The following is a 26,731-nucleotide window of genomic DNA, read 5'->3' on the forward strand; positions in this document are numbered from 1 at the left end:
CAGTGACGTCAGAGCGGCTCCTGCAGTGTGAATGAATCAACCTGCCTGAGTGTAAGCATCAGTCCGGTCGGGAAGTGCTGCAGCATCACCGACTAACCCGGGACAGCAGGAGCCAGGCCAAAGCAGAGCCCCCCGCCTCACAGAGCCTGACAGCGCACTTATGGCTGAGCTGGAGGAGCTGGCTCTCCCTGGGCACTAATACTCAGCAGAAAAGCCTTTTTTATTTCACATTTTTTTGCAATATATATATAATTTTTCCCCAGCAGCGGCTCAGTAAAATGATGCAAAGCTCAGCACTCGCCACAGACGGTTCTGTCAAGGGGCTTCCAGAAATTCTTGGGCTGCCAATGCAACGTAAGGCATTTTATTCTTTCATTGATTTAATAATAAAGAAATGTGGCAGTATGGAGAGAGCCGGGATGGTGCAGGGAGGGAGATGCACAGGACTGGGACCTGATGGGATGCGGATACAATCCATAGGGCTTCTGGGGTATATTACAGGAGGGGGCGAGGGGCAGATACCTAATCACCCCTGCCCTGCTGGTAGAAAGCTCGGGGTAGGTGCCCGCTCCCCTAAGCCCCTTATACTGAAGGAGTTGGCCAAGATCTTAAAGTTTCACCTCTCACCTGATGCACAGATCGTCACTCCTAGGGTCCTCCTCAAACTTAGCTTAGCCTGTATCCTACCGGGGATTAACTAGTGAGCTTCCCAACGGGTTTCATCTGGGATCAAATTATTATTACTATTGTTATTATTATTATTATTATTAGGAGTAGTATTAGTATTACTATTATTTTACATATTTTTGTAAAATCACCTTATACACCTTCAGTAGTACAGGTACCTGCTCTGAAACTTGCATTTGAAGTTGATTATAGCTGCTTTTTTTGTTAAACACAGAATATTCTGCCACAAATTAATAAAGAAAATGGTCATTTAGAGAAGTAGAGATTTATGGCTGGGTTCTTGTAGTTTATCTCAATAGATCAGATTGTCAGAGAGTGGGTTATTACACCGAATATTGTTCTAAAACACTTGGACTTGAAGACTATCTGGACATTCCTGCATTACTGATCCAGTTATACATTATATACTCGCAATAAATATATTTTGCTGAAAATGTGTGGAGACTGACAGATAGATACACAATTTTGTGTGTACAGTTTTTGTGTTGTTTTTTGTTTTTCTTGATTTAGTAAAAAAAAATATTTTCTTGTTTTTTTTTATGTAACAAGTTTGAAAGATAATGGAATTGACATAATGTCGCAGATACTACTATATGTAACTAAATGGCTATATCCTCATAGATGGGAAAAAATGAGATAAAAGCAGATATAATAATACCCCAGATTTGTGGACTGAACACGATGACATGTATCACTGTTTAGATCTCATTATTTTCTATTGCAGTCTCTGGGAGGATTGTGGCTACTTGCATGTAATTCAGCCCAGTATCCTTTTATTTTCCATTCTCTAATGATTGTGAACTGGGATTGTTATTATTGTTGTTGTTGTTTTTATTATTATTACTTCATGCAAACGTTTTTTTCTTTCAACGATTTTGAAAATTCTTTAAAAATACATTGCTGGTCCTAAAAATGACTTATTTATTCGGATATAATGTATACAATGTGTGTATATATATATATATATATATATATATATATAAACACTCAAAATTCCTAGCAAAATATATCGCTGGTCTTAAAAATACATTATTTTTTTCTGATGAAATGTATATACAGATGATTGATATAAACATAGAGAGAACGAGTTAAATCAGAACATGTACATTTGAGTCTTACTATGCCTATGTAAACTGTAAATGTTAAATCAGGAATGATTTTTAATGCAGAAATTATGTTTAACCCTTTGAATGCTAGGCACGTGAGCATTTCTTGTCTTTTTAATGCACATCTGGAGCCCAAAGGATTAGTTTGTAAATTCGCCTCCAAGTGCCACGTTTTACCAGATATTATTACTGTTATTATTATTCGTTATTTTATAGCACTTCTGCTACTTTAATCAATTAACCCTTTGACCGTAATTGTAGATCTCTCCCATTTTAGCTTGTGTAGTAATAGCATGGTGACCACTAAAAACAGGGCAATATTTTCCCTTCCCTGATCAGCCAGCTCTCCTTGAGAACTCAGTCAGAGGGAGATGATGATGTGCTCCTCTGTGCAAATGACTTTCTGGGACTTGTAATAATCATATTCTATTCTATTTCATTGGAAATTAACCCAGAGGTGAAGTGCAGGCAGCTGGACGCATACATCATATAGCCCTGCCTGATCTTTATCCAGCACATGCTTCTATTTAGTCTATTCACTTATACATTTTCATTAAGTATATGTACTTAACTTGTTTCCTACTTTATTTGATATAAAATATATAATAAGATATAATAGCCACCGTTGTTTATTTACTTCCGTTTATCTCAAAATTTATAATTTTACATGTCTTCATTTTTTTCTTTACTTTATAACAACTATATCTTGGATAGATCCCCAATAGCAACCTGAGGGCCCCTGCACTTTACTGGAGATTATACTTGTTTGGAGCTTGTGCTGGGGACCAATAACATGTTTGTTGCACATTAATATTATTTTGCGTCATAGACATTGATGACACAACTGTGTGTACTTCTAAATATATATTATATATCCAAGCTATTTATTTTTAATACATATGGTACGAATGATGTTATTAAGGATTAAAAGGGTACCTCATATATTAGACAGTTTTTATTTGTGTAAGGGATATTCGCTTATGTATACACCTAGATAAATATAGATAACGTAGTTATAAGCATTCTCATATTTACATGATTTATTACATATGTGCTGTGTGCATACGAATTAAATCTACGTATACAACAGTGGCCGAAGGCATGAGGGATATGTGGTTACATTGTATATAATAAAGGCAATCATTTTCTATAATAGAATGTATGTGTAAACGACATAAAAAATACATTTCACATTGCATATATCCACACATACATGCTTTCAAATTATTGCAAAAAAGGTTTGGGGGAAAAAAAATTTTGCCAAAGAGTTCTAAGAAAGTTTTGACTTACGTCGGATGCTTTATTTCCTTAAGTACGTCTAATTTAGTTATTTACCTAATTATTATCTATTCATATATATAATTGTTGGTTGGCCCATTAATCGATCTGTTCGTTTACCCAATCAATAGCCCAACCATTACCTTCTCTATTCATTAATAATTCTATGTGTGTCTATTTATCTAATGGTTATTCAGCGGCCGCTGTAATATTTATCGGAGAATGTAGCAATTCCATCCTCCGGCCGCATCTCACTAATCAAACATGGTTTTCCTCTGTCTGTCCAATTACTCTGTCTGTCTGTCCATGGCTCTAATCAGACTTTATGACTGTCTTGTTCTCTGTATCAATAGATATTTCATTATATATACTTCTACATTAATTTACTTTCTCAACCGGCGGTTACAGTATAACAAGCGTGATATTTTTTACATATATATATATATATATATATAATTCATTTTAATTGTACTCAAATGTACTAATGCATAAAAAAAACTATATAGAGAGAGAGGGAGAGAGAGAATCAACATCTGTGATAACTGTGATACTTGTTAGTATGTATGTATATATATAAATATATATATATATATATATATATATATACATATATATATATATATATATATATATATATATATATATATCTCGTTTCAGTATGGATTCAAATTACAGTTGCATATCCTGTCTTTAAATCTGGATGATGATACAGATAGTATACCATTCCAGAGACACATTTGCTGCAGACATGTTTGGCTCCACACTTTGCACCTTCTCCCGCATGTGATCATAGCATTGGATTGTAAGCGCTGCCAGAGACCTATAGCTCCAGCGACATATATCACTGCCATGTACCATCCCCTGCTGGATCCCCCACTGTCATATACTGATGGGGGGGGTTCTGATGTATAGAAATCTATGGTAAGTGCACCCTGCCATTCCTTTACAAGTCTGCACCGACCCACCTGTCCTCTGGTGGTACCTGCACTCCAAGGGTGATTTTTAGAGGGTTGGAGTTCGATATGGACCAATACTTCCAATACTTCGAGTTCAGTAACTGCGACCCAAGCAGTGTGAATACTGAGCACACAATTTTTTGTCCTAAATACACAGCGAATTAATCATCATTTTTAGGCACTTTGAACTATTAATCATTTCTGTAACGGATACATTTAATTTACGGATAATATGTCTACGGATGTTACATTTATGTAGATGCCAGAGAGAAAAAATACAATAAAACACAAATTTTAAAACATGGGAAACGTTTATTACAACAAGGATTCTATTTTGAAATGTATTTTATACAAAAAAAATAATTTTATGAATTCATTTTATACAGTTTTTAAACAATGTATATATATATATATATATATATATATATATACATATATATATATATATATGTATATATATATATATATATATATATATATATATACTCATATATTGTATGTGAATATCGAAACATTTCTAGCATTACTTTCTATGATTTATTCCGGTAAATATTAAACACATGCACATACGTTTGTAATATCTGGTAAATGTACATAGTACCCCCCTATATTTAGTATTATTTAATATGGATACCTTTGTCCTTTTGGCTGAAATATATTAAATAGTATCTGCATTGTGTATTATGTGAAAGGAATACAGAGGACGTGTCTTTGCATTGTGCATTAGGGGCAGCTATATTTTGCATTATTTGTGACAGTACAAAATACATTTAGTTTTATGATTTATTTTACATTAAAACATTGCTTCTCTGTAAATAGTAATACCGACTTATGTACAGATATATAAGCCTTAAAAAGAAAGACAAGGATAAACAAGATTCACTGATAATTGTTCCATGTTATATTTATGTGTTATATTTTGTGCATATTAAGTGACACCTGTATACCAGACCCCAGTATTTGCTATAAAGTATATTTTGTGGTGTGATCCCTAATCATATGGGAAACCATTATATCTATAGGTGCTGTGAAGTATATTCAGTGGTGTGATCCGTAGTGATATAGGAAACCATTATACCCAGAGGTGCTATAAAGTATATTTTGTGATGTGATCCCTAGTAATACTAGTCTAGTTATACTAGAGAACATATATAGTATACAGGATATTTTTTATGGTATGTTCCATAATGCGGGAGCTGCACACAATACCCATGAATGTGATATACTGTGTGCTATATGTGTTATGTGACACCAGTGTTGGAATACGCTTTACTGTTAGGTTCCTGATAATGCTCCATGAGCCCTTTTTATTCGATACGTTTTGTAAAGGGTTTTGTACCCTGCCTTGTAATTAGGAACGGGAAGCAGTTTACAAACGGAAAGTGAGAAATCCAATCGGGGAATATATAGAATATATAGAATTAAACATCCTGCCAATCACACCTGACATACAGTCTCAGCCATATTCGGGGTACAGGAGAGTGCTGGGAATCTGCACATTGGGCAGCTAATAATTATACAAGAGATAGATATATGGTCATATGGCCTATAAATGTGCAATACTTGATAGATAGATAGATAGATAGATAGATAGATAGATAGATAGATAGATAGATAGATAGATAGATAGATAGATAGATAGAGATATAGATAGATAGATAGATAGATAGATAGATAGATAGATAGATAGATAGATAGATAGATAGAGATATAGATAGATAGATAGATAGATAGATAGATAGATAGATAGATAGATAGATAGATAGATAGATAGATAGATAGATAGATAGATAGATAGATAGATCATATATGTTGTACATATATCCCCTGGAATTGATGTCTCTTTTCTGGACATAAATGTATGTAAATTAGTCAGTAAATCTCACATTATTCCCAAGAATTAGCAGATTGTTGAGAATAGATGAGATAGATAGATACTGTAGAGGTAGATAGATACGGTAGATAGATAGATAGATAGAAAGGTAGACAGACAAGTAGTTGTTTAATGAAAGAATGGACCAGCATCATTTTATTTTTTTAGTAGTCAAATGTTGAATTTCAAGTTACCTAGAAAATACTGTCAGACCATGTCTTCTGAACACAAAATAATTATTTTCTGTATCTGCTGTAGAGCATATATGTTTTACCCTCAAAATAGTAATAATATCATGCCTTTTCTTAGGTTAGTAAAACAATGAAATGAATACAATGTATTGCTTATTATAAATACAATACAATGCTGCCTTTGGTTAGAGCTAAGTCTTCACTGGCATATTTCACCTAAACCTATGAAAGCGTTTAATGGACAGAGCTGTATAGATTTTGGAGAGATACACACTGGATCAGCAATGGCACAAAATATATAGATGTAACCCAACCCTGTGAAACATCTTGTACTTGAGGGAAGTTGGTGCTCACTTATGTGTAGTTATATTATAGAGTAAATGTACATAAGGGTTTTGCCCAAGTATCAGCAGGGGAGAGCTGGCACCATTCAGCTCAGAGGGCAAGTCCATACTAGAAGCCCAGTAATAGAGCGGAGTGTGTACCTTTGGCTTTTCCTTAGACCTAATCCTGGGCAGCGCCACCAGCCACCCCTCTGTACTACCTTCCTTACTGCTGACCACCAGGATATGAGGTCTTTTAAAGACTCCCGACATGGGCAGAAGTATGGAGGATATGCCTACTTGGCACTGTCCTCCATAGTGATTGTGGGTCGATTGGGGAGACCAGTGATCTCCCTTTTTCATCTGAACAGGAGCCACCCAGGAGGACCATAGGCTCCTTGTTTTACAGCAGAGGATCAAAAGCAACAATGCTTGATGCTTGCCATCCTGACCAAAATGGATAACATAACAGTAGCAGAAAAGCTACTTATATATCCCAACCTCAATGTCCCAATTTATTTAAAGTGAGGCACCCCAGAGGATGCCTCCCCGCATTCCTCGCTGCATAAGCAATGTTTAGCAATATGACTAAAAGTTACGCACAATAAATACCCGCTTCAAAAGGTCCCCCTCCAAAGACTGAATCACTAATGCAGTGCCTTAGTTGTTAACATACGCTAGTGCTATTAGGTTTTGTATGGTCCTTTTTCTAAATGTATTACGTATATATATATATATATATATATATATATATATATATATATATATATATATATATATATATATATATATATATATATAATACACTGAGGGGATCACATTCTTCTAATTAGCTGACAGCAGAAATCCAATGCAAATGCCCCTTGGGAATCATGAAAAATTCTATAGGATGTCCAGATGGTGTCTTTGGTGGAGTTCGACGTAATGTCAGGTTAAACGGGTTATCGATACCTGCAGCTTTTCAGTATTAAAGGCTGTATACAGAATATTGCGATTCTAGAGGTTCTGCCTCCCATATAAACTACGAAAGTGGGTTGGATCGTAGTTAGATGTTAGTCCTTTAGCTTGGGGTTGGCTTTGCAGCTTGCTCTAAGGTACCAGCTTCTCTCATAGTTCTCATAGACAACAAAGCTTGATGAACACCGAAGTCCTGCATATTTGAGGCCATTCATAGATTTTCAGTTTACAATCTAGAATTTTTTCACATCAGCTTGGTAGTGTTAAATCACTAAATCAATACATCCGAACAACTGTAATAACATCCTTTTTAATCTTTAACAGCAATAAAGTTGATGAAGTCCCTGAAGCCGGCAGCTCTTGCAGATGTGTTAGAATGCCCCCGAGTAGATGTGATGCATTTGCTAGACTGGCATGAAATCTACTTGTAAAGTAGTGTAGGGCTGGTAAGCGCCGTCCAGGACCCTTCATGAACTTATTTATATTTATTTATCTCTGCCCTAACCTGAGGGTGAAGGGTGACATTTTTTTGATATGGAGCTTGGTATCATGGCCTTTTATGCCAGCAGCAGCCTGACGTAAATGTGGCGGATTGGCTGGGTATGAGTGGCCCACCATTTTATAGTAATATACCATGCAGCCGGGTATATCCAACCGTCCGCCGCATCAGCAGGTCGATCTCCTGTGTGGCTTGCGGCCCACCTGGCCTTTACCGAGTGTGCCATATGGTCAGTCCAGGCCTGCTTGGTACAGTACAAATGTTTTTCCACATGTTCATTAGCATGTTTTTTTGTGCATGTGTGCTATTACTTTGTGATGGATTTTGTTGTTTTTGCACGGGAAATGCTGCAGTGGAGCTGGGTCCCCAAATACTTGGTGTTTTGGTGTGGACTATGCCTTTTGGACACCACACCCCTTGAAGACTTTAGTAGCCCCTCTCTTCGAAGGAGGACCAAGAAGATCTAGCCTTTCCTTTAGGCTTACGTCAGGGAGGGAAGAAAGGAATTGGAGGATTGGGGATTCTATTCTCATTGTGGCCATTACCACGCTAGCAGCTCATCCACATCTTCACAGGCCAGCATGACGTACCCCAGACTTCTAGGGGAGAAATATAAATGTTGGAGAGGGGGAACTGTAATGGCGTGTACCTTTAGATGTTAAAACTGGGACTTGAGGAAATATATACAAACATTACTGCATTTTTTCTTATATGTCAAATACCCTTTTTCTTGAATTGTTGCTTTTAAAATTCTGCTGGCTCTTCAAATCAGGGCTGCCTTGTACTGAAAAATACCACTTTTAAAGTTGTTTCTCCTGAGCTAAAGTGTTGTTTAGGGCACCATTGAGCTATAGTGTCTGTTAACCTCTGTAAAACTCTGTAAAACTTACGAATGGGTAATATGAAGACAATTGTTCTATCACCTATTAAGTGATATATATATATATATATATATATATATAATTATCATTATCATTGTGAAGCTTTGTTATTTTTAGTATTATTTTTAGATTTTTTTATACGCTCCTCTGCTGCGCTCAATACTTGCTCTATCGAAAAACGTAAGAAACCTGTCTTTCAGGTTAGTAGTGTGACTGGGGATATGATGATGCGCATGTGAGCAATATTTTTGGGGGAAAAAAATAATTATAAAAAAAATAATAATAATTAATTAACTAGTGGCGTTAGTATTATCTTCATGGAATAATTTTAAAAAAAATAAAATAAAAAAGCTGTGTATATTTCAGACTTCCTATGCTAAAACATGTTTGATAATTTTACGACTTCATCTCACGTACAAACAGAATTAATGTGCTACTTGATTCATTGAGTTAAATACCATGTACAGTATATACTTACAAGGGGAGTAGAGGCCTGGCTGGATTGGCTTGGTTCCCCAGTAAGGCCCTGCTGTCTGTCTCTCTAGGCTGTGTTTTGGGAAGGGGGCAAAGGATACTGGGGAATTATAGTATCTTTTTTGGATATGCGCAAAAAGCATATTTTAAAAGAGGGGAGATAATAGAATATTTGTGACAAGACACTCGCCAGAGTATTTAGCATCCATTCACGTCTAACAGATTCCTAATGAATTCTTCTTGGTACTGTGATTATGTTGTGTCCTTAATCCTAATCACTCTTTACCCTAGGGGCCTGTAATGCACTCTCTGACAATGTGACAGCCTAAAAAGCATTAACCACTTGTGTACTGCCTTCTGTTAAGGCAGGCTAATAATATTCAGGCCGCTGCAACTGGATCTTACGACTTGCCTGGGATAAGAGATATTGTCCTGATGGTGTGCCACACACAGTTGCTTTGAGGAAAAGCTGAGAAATGGAGGGCCAATGAATAGAACATGAAATACTGTATCAGCGTTTAGAAAGATAAAGCACATGAGATCTTATGAAAGGGTGTCCGAGTAAATTCCATCCCACATTCATTTACTTTCTTGTTTTTTTGGAGGGGGGGGCATCTTTTGTACTTGCTGCAATCAATTCCATAATGGAAGAATGTATCTAATTAGTTGCAAAAAGAGATTAGTATGCAAGACAATGCTCTGTACAGCCAAAACCCTGGAACCAGAAAGAGTTAACACACACCTTGAAAGATTAAAGAAACACGACATGCATTTATTTTTACCAATATGGCTTATGTGCTATATCCGGTAGTTTATTTTAGTTATATAGTTACTGTTTCATATGTTGACAACTGGGGAGTTGAGATTTACTATTAGAGGGATAACTATATAGCATCAGCTCCCTTGACAGCAAAGCAAGAACATCAGCAAGATGATAGGACCCACACAAAGAGATATATTGTTTTTATAGAATGCACACACACACACACATATATATATATATATATATATATATATATATATATATATATATATGTGATAAACAATATAAGTTTCACCAAGGAAAAGGATTTCATTAATACATTTACCAGCTCTACCATCAAGATAGAAAAAGGATGACCATCTGGGCAGGCATGGCAGGACGTACTCAAGATTCTTATTTTATGGCATATGGCTGGTTTGTTAATGGTATGTTTCTACATATGAGAACGGACCTAAAAGACTCTATTTGGGCTATTCCTGCGTTTTGTTGTTTGATAAAGAAAGTAGTATTTTTTTTCTGTTTTCTGTGCGGCTCCCATTTTTGCAATGTCAGTAGTGAAGCATGTGGACATGTTGGATCAGATTGACATGTTGATAGAGATTTTTTCTCTGTAATGGCATAGGTGAGGTATAACATAAGATGCCCCCGAACTGTAGAGTAGGGCTAATGAGTGGTTGTCTGTCCTCTGTGAGTTGTTCTCAAGATTGTTTAATCGTTGGGTCTACCCCAAGTGAAAAGATGAGTCCAGGCATGGACCTACTTGCTCTGTTGCTCCTAGACAGATACCCGCTGGAGGCCTATGAAGGCTGAAACATACATTTGGGGTTTGTGGTTTTCTTGTGCAGATGATATGTCAGTGGAGGGGTTTCCTCTGTAATGGTGCAAGTGTATCCTGAGTGGATATAAGTCATAGGTTGTTAAGCTGCCGTCTGTTCTCACTGGATTGATCTTAAACCTTTTTTTGTATTTGTACCGACCTCACACAAGCTCTGACCTGGTTCTCCCCTTTACTGTCTGCGTTAACTGAAAGGGACAGCTGCCTTAATTGAGGCCAATCCATTGTGTTGATCACTCCTACTACTCCAAACACCACTACTATTGTCCACATTATATTTTTTTACTTCATTTTATTAGAAACCCCGCTCTGAATTATAAACTGATGGAGGTGTTTTTACATTTAGAAAATGATATTGTTTATTTAAATGGTTTGTATAACATTTTACGGTCACTTTAAGGCTCTGCTTTTAGAGGGGAAAAAAAAGACACAGACAGAGCTTGATTTCCATAAAATGCTCGATGCCAATGTCTTCCACGCTGAGGATATGTATCTCTGCTTATGGCTGCATTTAATAAATGCAGGTCCTAATGCCTTACTTCTACTGTAATGTAAAACTGTTCTTGAATAAAGATTGGCCATCTATCGTCCTGCATGTGTCTCCCTGTCTTCGCTCGCTGATGGCTCCAGGCAGCACTGCAGCTTCGCTCTACAGTATGGCCAATTACATGGTGCTTTTTCTTCATAGCTAGCCAGTGAATAGACTCTTAACGAACCTGTTGTCTGAAGGTCCTGCATTACAGCGCAATGTGTGACAGCCTCTCCTGATGCTAAAAGGGTTAAAATAAGGGGTGATTTTCAGCGGCAGCTGTTCATTTTGGATAGAAAAAGGAACAATGGAGATGGAGAGAGTCAAAGGAGAGTCAGAGGTGCTCAAAGGCTAAATAAATCTCTCCAGCGAGAGCCATTAAGTTCCAGTATGTGGCTTTATTTTACTCAGGACTGAGTTGGCCTGAGCATGGCCCCTAAATTCGTTCTTAGCATGGACCAGTTACCATGGGGCTTGAAGGACCATCCTGCTGGCTTTTCTTGTGAGCGATGCTCTCCAGGGTCCCTCACTGCTCTAGTTGCCAGCAGGTGTCCCTGGATGGTGGTGTCTATATCAACTTATCAAGGCCTGTGGAATCTGCTTTAAATGGGCTCCGAAAGTCTATAGCACAATTGTTTGCTAGTTATGCAGCTCATGAGACATATATATGATGAGATATATATATATATATAATGAGATGATGCTCTTAAGTGACTTGAGTTTCTATTGGAATCCATGAGGACTGACCACACAGCAACTAGTAGAAGTCTGAAATTGGTTGAGAAATGGTGAATTCTATGAGCATTCTCTCATTTGGCAGTCACCAGTTGGCCCCAATTTACCATAGGTTAAATTTATGTGAAATTTGTGCATTAGCACAAATCCTATTTACCAAGAAAAGTATCACTTTGAAATGTAATAGCGTTGAAGATAAAGAGACCCGTGGATGACATCAGGAATTTGTTTTTCATATTGCTGCAGGTGCGGGGCAGCAATGATTAGGTTGACAGTTAATATTTTTCACGTCCCATTTCCCCTTATAGTATGACAAGGTGAAACCATGGGTATACCCTAATCCGGAACTTTCTATGTGCCATTTGTTTTTTTCTGAAGCCATTATGTAGGAGATGGAAGATTGCTGGGTTGCCGTAGTCAGGGGGTAGCCCTTTGAGTCCTTTTCCTGCTTTTTTCTTCTAAATTCCTCCTTAATTCAAAGCCTGGAAATCTCTGGGTCGTTCTGATTTGAAGAATTTGGAGGGCGGTTTACAAAGCTACAATATTTTGTAGCTCCTTGATGATCCTTTTCTTTAACTATATGAAGAAATAGAATTGTAATTATGAAAATGTATTTTATATATGTGGAACTATACCCAATAAAACAGTCTTTGTATCTTCAATCAGACCCCCAATATAGTCATATTCTCCAAGTTCTCAATATATTGTGATTGTATTGATATGATAATGATTGTATTATACTGATATAATGCCTTTACAATATTTTCTTATTCTGACACACAGAGATCCCCCGCTGCTCTGGATGTAACGAGCACATTCTTGATAAATTCATCCTGAAGGTTCTCGATCGTCACTGGCACAGTGCTTGCCTCAAGTGCTGTGAGTGTCAAGTACCACTGGCGGAACGCTGTTTTTCCCGGGCGGGTAACGTCTATTGCAAAGAAGACTTCTTCAAGTGAGTCCTAAACCTTTCCATAATTCTTAAACTCAGCACTCCAAGGATCTATTTACTTTTTCTTGAGCGGAATTTCAATGCATTGTGCCCCATGTATCCAGCTGTCTGGGTCTATCATTAAAACTGGAACACAATATCGAAATGACTCGGAGAATAGTGAATGTGTAGCTCGATATGCTTTGGTCCATACTAGTAGTCTAGTAGACTGTGATAGCCTGACTGCTAACTACCCATTAGCTCATATTCATGGGACGGATGGCATCATTTAGCCTGGGGGGTAACCCAACCAAGTGACCAGTTAACACAACAGAATAAAACGTATTTGGGATTCAGCAAAATGTTCTACATAATGTTCTACATAAAATAGGGGTTCCATAATAGGAGCACAGGAAGGACCCTGACATGGTGGAACTTATGAATAAAAATATTATCGGTTTTGTTGACGAATGATTATCCGGGTCCGATTATTACTGAAGAAAATGAGCAGACGAGATGGGCCGATTCTGCTGTCACATTATATATTAATTTAACATACTTTAATTAGGTTTAATAATTATGATTGAGAATAATTTAGAACAGGACACTATCCTTTCATCTTTGACTTTTTGAGGCATTTTTAAGACGTTAGAAAAAGATACACCTTCCTAACACTGGAGGTGTTACCTCTGGCATCAGTTTGAAAATGGTAACTGAGATGGCTATAAGGTAAGCAAGCCAACAGTCTCTGATTGATTATATTTTTCATGTTTTTAAAGTTCTTATTGGAAAAAGTAATACATCTTACACTCAAAATCACGTTTTCATTGGGACAATCAGTCACCCAGGCAGTTCAGGGTCTGAGAAAGATAACTTATGTCTGAAAGTTCAGTTATAATCTGAGATGTTCCCTACCTCAGTAGCATCTTTTGTACTGATTAAAGGTGTTCTCCGGCTTCACTCACTGTCCATATCTTCCATAACCTTGTGTAAATCCTTGAATTAAACGTTTTCACGGAGACCAAAATTATTTATGCCTTGAAATTTCCCAAATAACCTTATTTTGCTGTACTGTAGATCTGATTTCCCAAAACTTTGCCTGTGACATTTGATGTTATGTGATGTTACAACAAAGAGTATTACATAAAAGTCTAAAATATACGTTAAATTGGACTCATAAAATGGACATTTTTGAATAATCCAAATATTTTTTTTGTCAAGAAAAATAAAAGCTAAACAATAAATATATGAATTCCCACGTGCAACATCTTTAATGTAATATTTTACCAAAATGTCTTATTTTTTAAGTGTTTTTTTTATATGAGATAGGTGCAGGGAATGGCCACATTAGAAAAGATTTAATCCCATTTCTGCCACCAAATTTGGAACTTCTTCTCCTTCTTTAATGTCTTAGAGTTGCTAAGTGTTTATCTAAAATGTTCCTTAACTGACAATAAAACAGTTAAAATAATTTAGTGAGTTTTGGAGCTATTTCAGTGTTTAAGTGTGCAATGCTGTCTATCTAAGCATAATACTTTAATTTCCCTTTCAAACCTTGTTATTACCAAAGAAGTAAGGCATTACTCGACAATATGTAACTGTGCCATCTGGCACTGGAGAATTCTGGGACGAGGGCATAATAGGGCACTTAAATCAAGGCAGGGCATAGACATTAGTGATTCAGCTCTCCTTGAATAATGCATTGGTGCCAATATCAAACCTCCAGATAAGAAAACCATTTCTGCCTGACTGCCGGCATTAAAAAGACAAGGACTGCAGAGGCTTGTAGATTTACTGATGGAGAGCAATAAAGGCCAAGCTATAAGTCAAATACTAACACTAAAGAGTTAATCCCCTAATATTCATATTCCATTTTATGTTATATTTTATATATCTTTTGATAATGACATTTTCTTATGGGAATAATTCGCATTAGTCTTTATAGCCTAGATTTGTGAAATGAGGATCTCTTGGTTTTAATATGATTTTTGAATAGTTTTAACCTTGCGAAAATTCCATAAAATTCAGTCCGTTTTCGTTTTTCGTGCTCAAGGATAAATTTTGCATAGTGAGGACTCTCAAGGCAACCCTAAATATTTTCAGTGGTTAGAAAATGATACAATATCAGTGTAATTTAGTGCAAGCAAAGTGTCGGACACGAGCACCATAATTGGTTTAGGTGCTTTTTAGCCTCTTTCGGATGTGATTATGGAGGACAAGGTTATAGTCGGTGAAGGATGAGGACGGGGAAAGCTACTGGTTAATGATTGCATTAAATATTCTGCGTTATAAGGCACAGCTGAGTTTAGCCTAATCAGAAATCTGGAAGGAAGATGAACAAGGCTATGTCGGATGTTTTTTATGTAGCCGAGAGGGAAAGTTGAATCTTTATTATTATTTGGCCGAATTTTAAAAACGCAGCGTCCACATAATGCAAATAAAATGCCTAATAAACATTATGCGCTACGTTGTAAGATCTCTCTGTTCCTGCCGCTTTTCTGCATTGTGAAATATATAGTGTTTTTTTTGTGGTCTGCCAGACTATGATTTAAGTAGAGTAAAGCCACAGATCATATATAACCTGCAATAGCCCCAAAAGTAAGAAAAATGATATCAATATACATGGGAAGGAGGTAGGATAAAGTAACATTTTATCCACCTTTAAACCCGACGGGCCATGAGACTGTACAGAAATATACTGCTTTTAACATTGCAGTAGTACTGATATTAACACTGGTATTAGGGAAGCGCTCCGATGTCTGGGGATCCTGGGGGTAACTGGGGTGCTGCCTTCAGTGAGCGTCCTCCCTTAATATTATCATTGCTTTTCATTATTTCTTAATTATGTGAAGAAATCAATTCCCACTGGCGGATGTACGGGGGTGCGACCCCTGCGACCCCTTCTGCCTTCATCCCTGTACCGTTCAAAATTGTTTAGAAACTCTGTGCTGTTTCTGGCAAACAATTATATAGGTAAATGCGCCTATATGCTGCGCACACAATACAAGGTTAAGGTTTAAAATCAATGGCAGCCTTCATGGGGAATAACTTCTTACGGCCCTAAAGAGATTAACTCATAACTACTGGTTAGAAAGCCAAAATATTGGCGAACCCTGAAAATAACTGAACCCTTCCTTCTGTTACTCTTTGATCCGGTGACAATCCCCTTTTCCCAGAGCTCGGGATTCTCGGCACGTATCAGTGTCTCTTGTTTTATATTTCTTTTTGTTTCTTTTTCTATCCCTTTATGACTTTATTTCATACCATTACGGCTGCACTTTTTGATTTCTCTTTTCCATATAGAACGTATACACAGAAATAATATATACTGTTTTATTTCACAGGACAAGTAGGGCCATATTTTGGAAGCATGTTCATAATGCCTGACTGGTATAGTGTATTACAAAGTTTTTGCACTTGCTCGTGGAAGTAAGTGTTAATTCTAAAGGTCTGCTTTTAAGTAAAACATGTAATCTAAAATGTAAAAAATATATATTATTAGGGAGACACCAATGAGTATTCTGGTCTGAAGTGCCATTTGGTGAAATATAATCAAACTAAATCATGTTAATTATTTCAATCTGTAAACAAAATTCTATATCTGTGTCACATATAATGAATTGCGAAATGCTAAAAATAATTGCACATAACAGACTTTACAACCGCGTGCAATGTCAGCCAGTGAGAAGTTGCCCCAAAGTATATTGATTGACAGTAAGAAAGTACATTTGACTCCATAGAAAATCAATAGCAAGACCTCACCTTCAATATGCAAGGTAATTTTGGGCATTAGTTCTGAGATAGACATTCTGGAACTGGAATAAGTTCAGAGATGGGTAATGAGAGCAATAAAAGGAGTGTGATTTTAGTTATAAAGAAAGAATGGATAGTGGGTCTGTTTACAACAGAAAAGAGAATTCAACTGACGAATATAATAATCATACCTGGGAACATTCTTAATGAGCTGCCCCTGAGAGACTCTATTCTCTATGTAAGAACTCACCAAATGTATTAACCAAATGGTGGTCCTCATGGAAAGCTTGACTTGTCATTATTTAAAGATTACACTTAATTGAGTGAAATGTAGTCAAGCAGGGATATCAACCATAACACACTGGTCGCAAAAGCACCAACGGGGTGTCTTATATATGATCACAGCAGCGTAGAATAGGAAGGAGAATCTGCCCCTTCACCCTGAGATGGGGGCAAAAATCCTGAGACGCAGGGTCAAACTATGAGAGTTTCCAAGTATGATAATGATGTTGGAAAAACAAAACCATTTTTGAAGGAAAAAATACTCCCTGAGGACCTTCTCATTAATTCGGCTTTACTAAGGGAAACAAAGAAGAGTCAATTGGGAGTTCGACCTGGATGGACTGCCATCTCTCAATCTCTGTTAGACATCATTCACACACGTGGAAGTCTCTGGGGTGGCTCCAGGAGTGACAGATAATTGTTGGAATGGTGCTGATTCTATGCCAGATGTGTTTGCTTAACAATTTTACTTGCATTCAATGAGTATGAGTACTCAAATGTTCTGTTTCATTATATTTATGCCCATGGATGATCCTTGGGTTTGTGTGTATCTATATATACATATGAGAATGTTATTTTTTTTTCATCCCTACTATGCACTGAGCCGGTAGGGGCAGAGGTTCCTCGCAAACAAGCCTATAGAGGAGGGAGGCTTTGAAGACATATTTCTAAAAACACTGGAAATCATAGGTATTGCCCACCTTTTGGGCCCGGGAAGTGTATAACTGGAAATCATAGGTTGCTTAAACTCTTTGTGGCCGTTGACCTAGGGGCATTTATCACGCTCCTTACACCATGTGAAGCATCATGCCAAATCCAAGTCTGTGTAACATGCTTCTCTGTCTCTTTCAGACGTTTTGGCACGAAGTGTACCGCCTGCCAACAAGGAATACCACCGACTCAGGTAGTACGCAAAGCACAGGACTTTGTGTACCATCTACACTGCTTTTCCTGCATCATCTGCAGCCGACAGCTGGCCACGGGAGATGAGTTCTACCTCATGGAAGATGGCCGGCTAGTGTGTAAAGAGGACTATGAGACAGCCAAACAAAATGGTGAGAAATTAGTCATACTTTTGCGGCATTGGTCAGACTCTGCAGCTTGGCTTGTGAAAACTTTGCAGACCGATTTAAGAAATCTAAATGATTCAGATATGTATAGTGGTTGCCTTTAAAGTAATAGGAAACATTTTTCTAAATGTTGCTCTAAGTGCATAATACTCTGGTACTTTGGTGAGTGTGGGTTTTTGTGGCGTTGTGTACCCCTTTCTTACTGTAATTACAGAAGCTACAGAACAGCAATACACTGAAAATGTGTTAGCACTTTCTTACGTACACAAAGAGATTTAAAAATGATTGAAAATTTAGAAAAATATTTTGCCATATGGTGTCAATGATTTTTTTTCTTTCATTTGATGCTCAGTTGACTACAGTATTTATTGAGTGGGGCATTTTTGAATCTCTCTTTATCAATAACAGGAGTGTCTCCTAAAGTGCACAGTTGATTTTTAGAGGGTTGATTTTTTTTTCTCAAAAATCTCAGTGAGAAAACATAGTAATTTAGGTTAAAAAGACCTAAGTCCATCAAGTTCAGCGCTTCCACTTACCCTTCCTGCTTTTGATCCATAAGATGTTAAACCCCCAAATAAGCAGATTTAAAAAAAAAATTTGGGGGGGGTTGTTGACTCCCAAAGGCAATCAGATTTCTCCTTGAATCAAGAAACTTTAAAATATATATATTTTGTAATTCTATTATTTATAGCCTTGTATATTCTGCCTTTACTGTAAAGAATCCCTTCCTGAATCTTCACTTCCAGTCTCAGAGGGTGACCTCTTATTCTTTGCACATTTCTGCTAATGGACAGATCACTGGGGAGATCTTTATATTAGCCCTGCACATATTTATACAATGTAATTATATCTCCTCTAAGATGTCATTTTTCTAGTGTATATAAATCCAACTTTTCAGTTTCTCTTTATAACTGAGATCTTTCAATCCCTTTATTAATTTTGTTGCCCTTTTTTGTACTTTTTCTAGTTCCATAATGTCCTTTTTTAAGAACCGGTGCCCAGAATTGCACAGCTTTTTCAAAGTGAGGTTTTACCATTGCCTTGTAAAGAAGCAGGATTATATTCTCCTCCCGTGAATCAATAGCCTGTTTAATACACGCCAATATCTTTTTGGCCTTTGCGGCTGCTGACTGACATTGAGCACTGTTGTTAAGTGTGTTCATTAAAAGGCATGTTAGTCACAGAGGTGGTTCGTTATTATTGCATATGATGATTCATGCCAAGAAGCAAATACTGTTGGTTTAGGAGACAGAAATGTTAGGAAATATGTCTGCTTCTGGAAATTGTATTAGAATATTTCAAGATACGACTGTGTGTATTTGCAATCACAGTATAATTCTTATATATATAATATAATTCTTACCTGCAAGATTTCTGCTGTGCATGGATTTACTGGGTCTGCTTAAGCATTTGGTTTCTCTTACAAATATATTACATTATGAATATTTATGTCGTTCTCTGTTCTGAGTGATCGCATTATGCACAGAGAAATCAATGCAATGCAGCCTTCACTCACCAGGAGAAGTGATGGCTAAACGGTAGCATTTTAGCATCTTCTGTGCAACTACAAAATCCATGATGCCTGGTTAGTTGAAGGTGTACATAATTGTCCTTTTGATCTCTGGCATACAGAAGATTAATATGTTATAATATTTTATTAAACGGTTAAAACAACATTGATAGCAAAGGGATTCAAGCATTGGTTGATGACTAGGGTCACCAATATCTACCAATTAGTCCTTAAAATAATTGAAATGGGTCACATCTGTAAAAGAATTTAAGTTGTTTGTCAAAACTGTAAAATTGAGGCTTATATTTCTGTTCATAATATGATATTGTTAATTTGTGATTTATTATATTGGATGAGATTTAAATCTTTATTAGATATCTTGAAAAAATTTGCCTAGCAGTAAAAAAAATTCACTTTCAGTAAGACTTTGACATATCGTCAGCAAAGTTAATTTTAAAGGCCTTGCAAATTACTTGGGAATTGCTTGACTAGTGGCTGGTGTTTGAAGCTTTTAGTGAATTTTTTATATTGTTTCAGTTTGTGTTGTTTTTCTAGAAAAGGGAAAGTAAATTGTGAGAGTATTTTAGGGACAGATGGGAGGAAAGGAGTGATGTAAATATTCAGGGGTAGCGAGTGTGGTGAAGAAATAGTGTTTATTGTTATTTTATTGAGTTTATTAAACTTTATTTCCCATGAGGATGTTACATAGAGACTCTCCTTGAGTACCAGTAGGTCAGGGATGTGTGCAGTCCAGCCAAGTTCTTCCACATTGATCTCAACAAACCCTTTCTGTATGGACATCACTTTGAGCATAATGGCATTATCATGCTGAAACAGAAAAGGCTTTCCCAAAGTTAGAAGCACAGAATCACCTGAACTAAAATGTCTAACCATGGGAAATAACTCCAGACCAATATTCCTTTTCCACCAAGTTTATGTGACAAAGAAAGGTAAATTGACGGGACACGGACAGCTTTTCGTCTCCCGTGCTCCCACTTCCCCTGGCATTTGATACACTTTGTTTTGGTTTGGGTTTTTTTGAACTACGCTTCCAGAGAAAAAAGATATGGGATCATCATGCAAAATGTTTAATCCAAAAAGCTGCAGTGCATTCAAGTCTCCAGTCTACATTCTTCCGGGATTGCAGGGCTGCCAGTTCTTCTTGATCCCCCTCTGAAGAGAAAGTCAGTCAGTCTATTGTAGTGAGGGGGCTTCTGTGTGGCCAACAGTCCTCAGTCCTTCACAGCTACTCATGCAGTATATCTATGGACCAGGTAATATAGGAGAGAACCCGGTGGCTGCGCTCCTTCCTCCAGCTCTGCTCTCTCTAGGTGGATTAATACGTTCTAAAGGATAAATGCAACACCCACAGCGCTGGTGTTTCTTTGAAGAAAACTAAGTATAAAAGTAAATCTCCCTTTGGTAGGTGCACTGTGGAAGACAGAACGAGAGGACATGTAACTGTAGCCAATGCTCTAATTCACTGTCTATTCTCCCATTTTGTCAAAATCCACATACTTTAACATATACCCCACTTGTTTTTGCTTAGAATAATGTTGCGCACCATCATAATAATATTAAACGATGTAATTTTTATAATTTAATTACATTTGCCTTTTAGATGACTCAGAAGGAGGCGCTAAGAGGCCACGCACCACAATAACAGCCAAACAACTTGAGACGTTAAAAAATGCCTATAAAAACTCACCAAAACCAGCACGGCATGTGAGGGAACAGCTGTCCTCAGAGACCGGGCTGGACATGCGAGTAGTGCAGGTACTACTTCTTTACTCTTACCCATTAGCTTGCATGCCAACTCTGTTGAAGAAGGTGTTACTGGTAATATAGTGCTTTTTGGCTGCCAGCTTCAGTCTCAACAACACCTTTCCAAATCCCTGGCACTTGTCTACATGAACAGGTGACTATAGGAAGTGAGCATGCTTGGTAACAGGGAAATGCAAGTAAAAACAATATTAGATGTATATAAGTTGGTTGACCATAAGACTCCTCGCAAGTTGTATCTTATTTACGTGAAAATCATTTGAAGCGCATAACAAAGTTCAACCATATAAATCAAACTGAACACACATGTGCTATGTCTTTCGTGTGATATGTCTTTCTTCATCTTGGAAATCAATTTTTCTACTATTTTCAGGTTTGGTTCCAGAACCGTCGTGCAAAGGAAAAGCGCCTGAAGAAAGATGCAGGGCGCCAACGCTGGGGTCAGTTCTACAAGAGTGTGAGGAAATCTCGGGTGGGAAAGCCCGGCAAGGAGAGCTCTGCAGAGGACTGTGGTGTTAGTGACAGTGAGCTCAGCTACAGAGGTAAATAAATCATTTTAACACACTGTTCAAAAAAAATAAAGAAATGACGAATAAGTGATTAAACAGTATTTTCCCCACCGATGCCCTTGCTTCAGCTGAACAAGTGGTGTTTCACTTAAATTGCAGCCAATCTTTGTAGGCTTCCAGGTACGGTACTGATATAACGTGATCTAAATATTTCTGCTCCCTTCACGCCTCAGTTTCCATCCAAAATGCCTCTGGGGAAAAATGCCAGGGCTCAAGGCAAGGGGTATACAAGGCCCCAATGTAAAAAATTGTACTAGGGCCCTCTGACTTCACAAGCAACTTGTCCCACAGTGCCACCATTGCCCCAAAATGCTCATTAGTGCCATTTTAACCCCCCAAACAGCATGTCTGTGTCATCATTGACACCTTACAGCTTGTCAGTCCCCACCAAACAGCCTGCCTGTGCTATCTTAGCCCCCAAACACTTACACATCCATGCTAACACACACAGAAGCCTACACAAGTACACATTCATGTTAACACACACTTATACATACATCCTCATTCTAACATACATTCATTCATACAACCTCCCGCACCCCCTTACCTAACTCGCAGCTTTCTCTCTGACGCTTGGAAAGCAGGTCAGGCCAGCCCTTTTTGAACAATTTTAGACCAACACAAGGAGGCATAAGTTACGTTACGTGACCTCACAGTAAAAGCTAGAAATAAGCTGTGGGCCCTTGGTGTTCAGGGAGAGCAGCTTTGAAGGGGGGGCTCTAGGGGTTGCTCGGACTCCCTTGAGTGGCAGGTCCAATTACACATGCAACCCCGTTGTTACACCACTGGTTCTAGGTAGGTTCTAGGCTGGGGTTGTATTGTTATAAAATATGGCCCCTTGCACTTCTTTTTCTCCATAGTGACTTTATGAGTATATTGTTTTGCTCTGGAGTAAGGCTTTATTGGGGGGGGGCTTCAATGCAATTTTCTTGAACATGTTATCTTTGAGAGAAACATCATGTAGCCCTGATTTTATAGTGAATTATAGAAGTACATGTTTTGCAGTGATGAGTTATAGCATATTATAATGAACGGTATATTTAGTGGCTGGTTTTCAGGGATGCAGGACAGTTTATGCCTTTGCAGAGCTGACAGTCAATAGTACTTACAACATGATCTCTTTAACTCCAGTAAATACAGGAGCAGAATTCCCCACAGTCCATTTGTCAAATCCAGCCGTGAACTAAGCAATCGATCAAATAAATAGGTGCACTGGATAAGCATTAATCATAGTTCTAGCTCAACCATAAACTGTTTTATTATAAGCTTTTTTCCTGTGGAATATTTAGTTGCTTATACCGTTTTATCATATCACATAAAACCATTTCTATTGTGGGACAGTTATAATATAATTCTATATATATATATATATATATAAAAATGTTTTTGTATCGTAATCTCCATAATTAATTATGTCAGAATCTTTCAGGTAGGGCAGCACTTTACTGATTGGAAATTATAAGAATATATATATATATATATATATATATATATATATATACACACATACACACACACAATGTTAATGCAACATTTACAGCCCTGCCTTTTTTTTTTAAGTATTTTTAGTACGTAAAACATTCTTCATAAGGCAAACTAGGCATTTGGCTAGAGTTCCATTTTCACAGAACTGAGGGAGGCTGGTGACCGAGGCTTTCAAAGATCTGTTCTAACTAGTTTGTTGACACTTTTTAGAATATCTGAACCCCTCTAAAATAATTCTTTAATCACATCAAATTCTCCTTCCTTCTTAAAAAAATGCAGTACATAAAAGTACTGATGGGTTGTTGCCGTAGAAACTAAAAAGGCTTCTTAAAATTTTGTGTTATTTTAATGATCTGCTCAAGTGTATTTGCTTAACATACTAAAAAGCCCGATTAATGTTAATCGCGTTGCACCAGCGTCCTCCTATGCAATGTACACATTTGTCTGAATTCATTTTGGTCATGCTTCAACTTCCGATTTGCTGTCTAATCCTCTCCTACAAAGTTTATATATGATGGCATCCTTATTATTGGTGATAATGATTGCCTGACGTTTAAATGACTTAATGACATGAATGTTGCAGAATATTTCTCTTTAGGGGTATCTTTATATACTAGGCTCCCAGAAATCCATTGTTGAAAGCATCTAACGGAAAAGTCGTAACATTTAAAAAACATTATTTAAAAAGAAATAACCCCATCCTTCTTTTGCCCTGAAGTGATCACACAAGCAGGATTTTTATGGCTTCTAAACGGAAAAGAATTATGAAATCCTTCTCCTGCAAAAAACCTGAAATTGGAGATTAAATTGAATTATCAATTTTTTTCCCCTCAGAACATTTTTTTCTAATGATTTTATAAGGAGCAGTCTTAAAATAACTTTGGTGACATATTCCACTTAATACAATTAAATGTGTATTTACTTATAGCTCTGAAGAAAGGCACCTTAGGTAGCATTAATTTGAAAGTATTTTTTTTTTACAAGAGATATTTTATTTATGACAACCCCCCCCAAAAAAAAAACCCACGGGTAATAAAAAGCTAAAACCAATCCTAATTAGACAATTGCAGTGTAGTGAACTGTTACAGGTTTTTAGATTTATACTTGTGCCATTCATATTTTGCTCTAACACCCAAAAAAGGTCTCCATTATTTATTTTTTTTTTAAATGAGAAATTAACTGACCTGCTTACATTTTTGTGCTGTGTATTAATCTTTGGTCATAACTGGATTGTATATACTTTATTTAAAAAAAAATGTTACAAAGACGCCTATTTTAAAAGCAATCCGGTGGAGTAGTCATAATGTAATAATTGGTTGGTAGGGCTTGCCAAGTCACAACTGAGAGAAATTTCATAGGGCTTTAAAATGTCAAATATTGTGCACGTTTTACATCTAAAATGCTGAATTATTTTTTTCTTCATCACCCACAGATGATCAGATACTTTCTGAACTAGGATCCAGTGCCAGCATTTACAGCGCAGGAGGAGATCTTGTAGGTGTCCCTCTAGTCAATGGGGGATTCACGATGGATGGGACAGGACAGTCCTACCAGGACCTTCACGATGGTAGCCCCTATGAGATTCCACAATCACCTTCTTCTATTTCATCCCTCCCTTCCCATGGGCTTCCGTACAGTATGGACACTGCTGGGCTTCTGAACCACCCACCACTCAGGGCGCCGCCAGCCGCTCCCACCTCTGACATTTCAACAGGGAGCAGCATGGGTTATCCAGACTTTCCCACCAGCCCTGGGTCATGGCTGGATGAGATGGACCACCCCACATTTTAAATGAGACTGGTGTCCCACTTACTAGATGATCACCGAGTTTGCCAATCTCTGCAGAAACCATAATCAGCCTTTGGAAATCCACAAAAAACACATGCTCCCCACTATAGGACAATCCTGCAGAACCTGTTGGGAACCCAACTGTATTAATGTTGGAACTGCTGAGGAAATGGTTAAAACTCTGAAAGACAATGATCAACAACACAGTTTATTGATAAACTGGAAATGTTTGCACTTTTGTGGGCTGTGAACCCCCTATCTAATCCTGGGGATTTAATCATACTTCCCACACACCATAACTCCGAAGGAGTCATGTTACATCTGTTAATCAATATTTGTGTTGTATTGCAGCGTGAGGACATCAGGTGGATACTTTCTGTGAGATCTTTTTGATTCTGTGCTCTTCTGGAAAGGTGTAGGGCACCTTGTAGATGCAACTGACAATCTGTTCCATGACAATACAGAATTTGCCTGATGTGGTAGGGCAGTAGATGTATAAGTCAAACAGGGAGAGAGAAATGCTTGTGAAACTGCTGCCTGCCCCACTGTACTTCAGGTACTTACATAGAACACTGATGTGTCATTCCAACCATTGGGGAACTACTTTTGGTGCAGAAGGCATAGAAAACTTAAGCCGATCCATGGGATGACTAGTTCCAACACTGCATGAATCTTCTATCTGGTTTAACTTGTCCTAGATCCAATTGGTTGCACTACAAGGTGATACTTTTGAATGGAGGATCGTCATGATTCAAGGAAATAATGATTCTTTCTTAATGTACACATCTGTCTCTGTTGCATACTGCACAGCGTACTAACTTCATGCACATAATGTCCATGCAGCACAGTCTAGACCTATCCCTCCCAAGCTATGACAACAGACATATACTGTATGTGTCCATCTTTCCAAAGCAGTCTATATGCTGCTCATGGTGGCTCTGACACAAAGCACAGTTTCCATCATCCAACCCGTCACGACACAGCACAAAGCCTCCACTTTGCACCAATGTCATCCTGTACCATCACACATTTAGTCTGCACAGTGCTGATCCTTACTGCCTCCAGTTCCCTACACTTTAATACCTTAAGCACCAGATCTATGAAAGGTAAACCAATTTAGGGGTTTCATTTATTTACATTTTCATGCTTTTTTTGTATGGTTTAGCAGCTTTCTCTACAAAACATTTCTCTTAAAAAAAAAGAAAGAAAGAAAAGTGGAGTGGAATTCAATGCCATACACGCGCACTAAGATAATCTGTCTTCTCAACTGTCCTCACGCCAAGAGCCCTGAGTTTGCACAAAGAGTCGCCTTTCCTCGCCATGTATATACTGTACAGTCCTTGAAGTGAAAGTCTTGTGATATTCTGTATTTATTGCCATGTGTCTGAAAAAGCCAATGTGTGTCACTAACATCACACACTAAATCTGTGTAAATAAAACTTTGTCTTCTTCTCAGTTCCACTGTCCAAACTGA

General features: G+C 37.5%; 1 protein-coding gene across 1 annotated transcript; it reads left to right on the forward strand.

Annotated features, from left to right (window-relative positions):
• The first annotated feature begins 278 nt into the window (after positions 1-278).
• Positions 279-25,763, forward strand: LHX4 (LIM homeobox 4). The gene is made up of 6 exons (XM_053469746.1): positions 279-354; positions 12,871-13,042; positions 17,906-18,108; positions 21,255-21,409; positions 21,789-21,957; positions 24,902-25,763. The coding sequence occupies exons 1-6, from the start codon at positions 279-281 to the stop codon at positions 25,258-25,260; spliced, it is 1,134 nt and encodes a 377-aa protein (XP_053325721.1). The 3' UTR covers positions 25,261-25,763.
• Positions 25,764-26,731: the final 968 nt, after the last annotated feature.

Source organism: Spea bombifrons, chromosome 6 (assembly GCF_027358695.1).
Source record: "Spea bombifrons isolate aSpeBom1 chromosome 6, aSpeBom1.2.pri, whole genome shotgun sequence".
NCBI lineage: Eukaryota > Metazoa > Chordata > Amphibia > Anura > Pelobatidae > Spea > Spea bombifrons.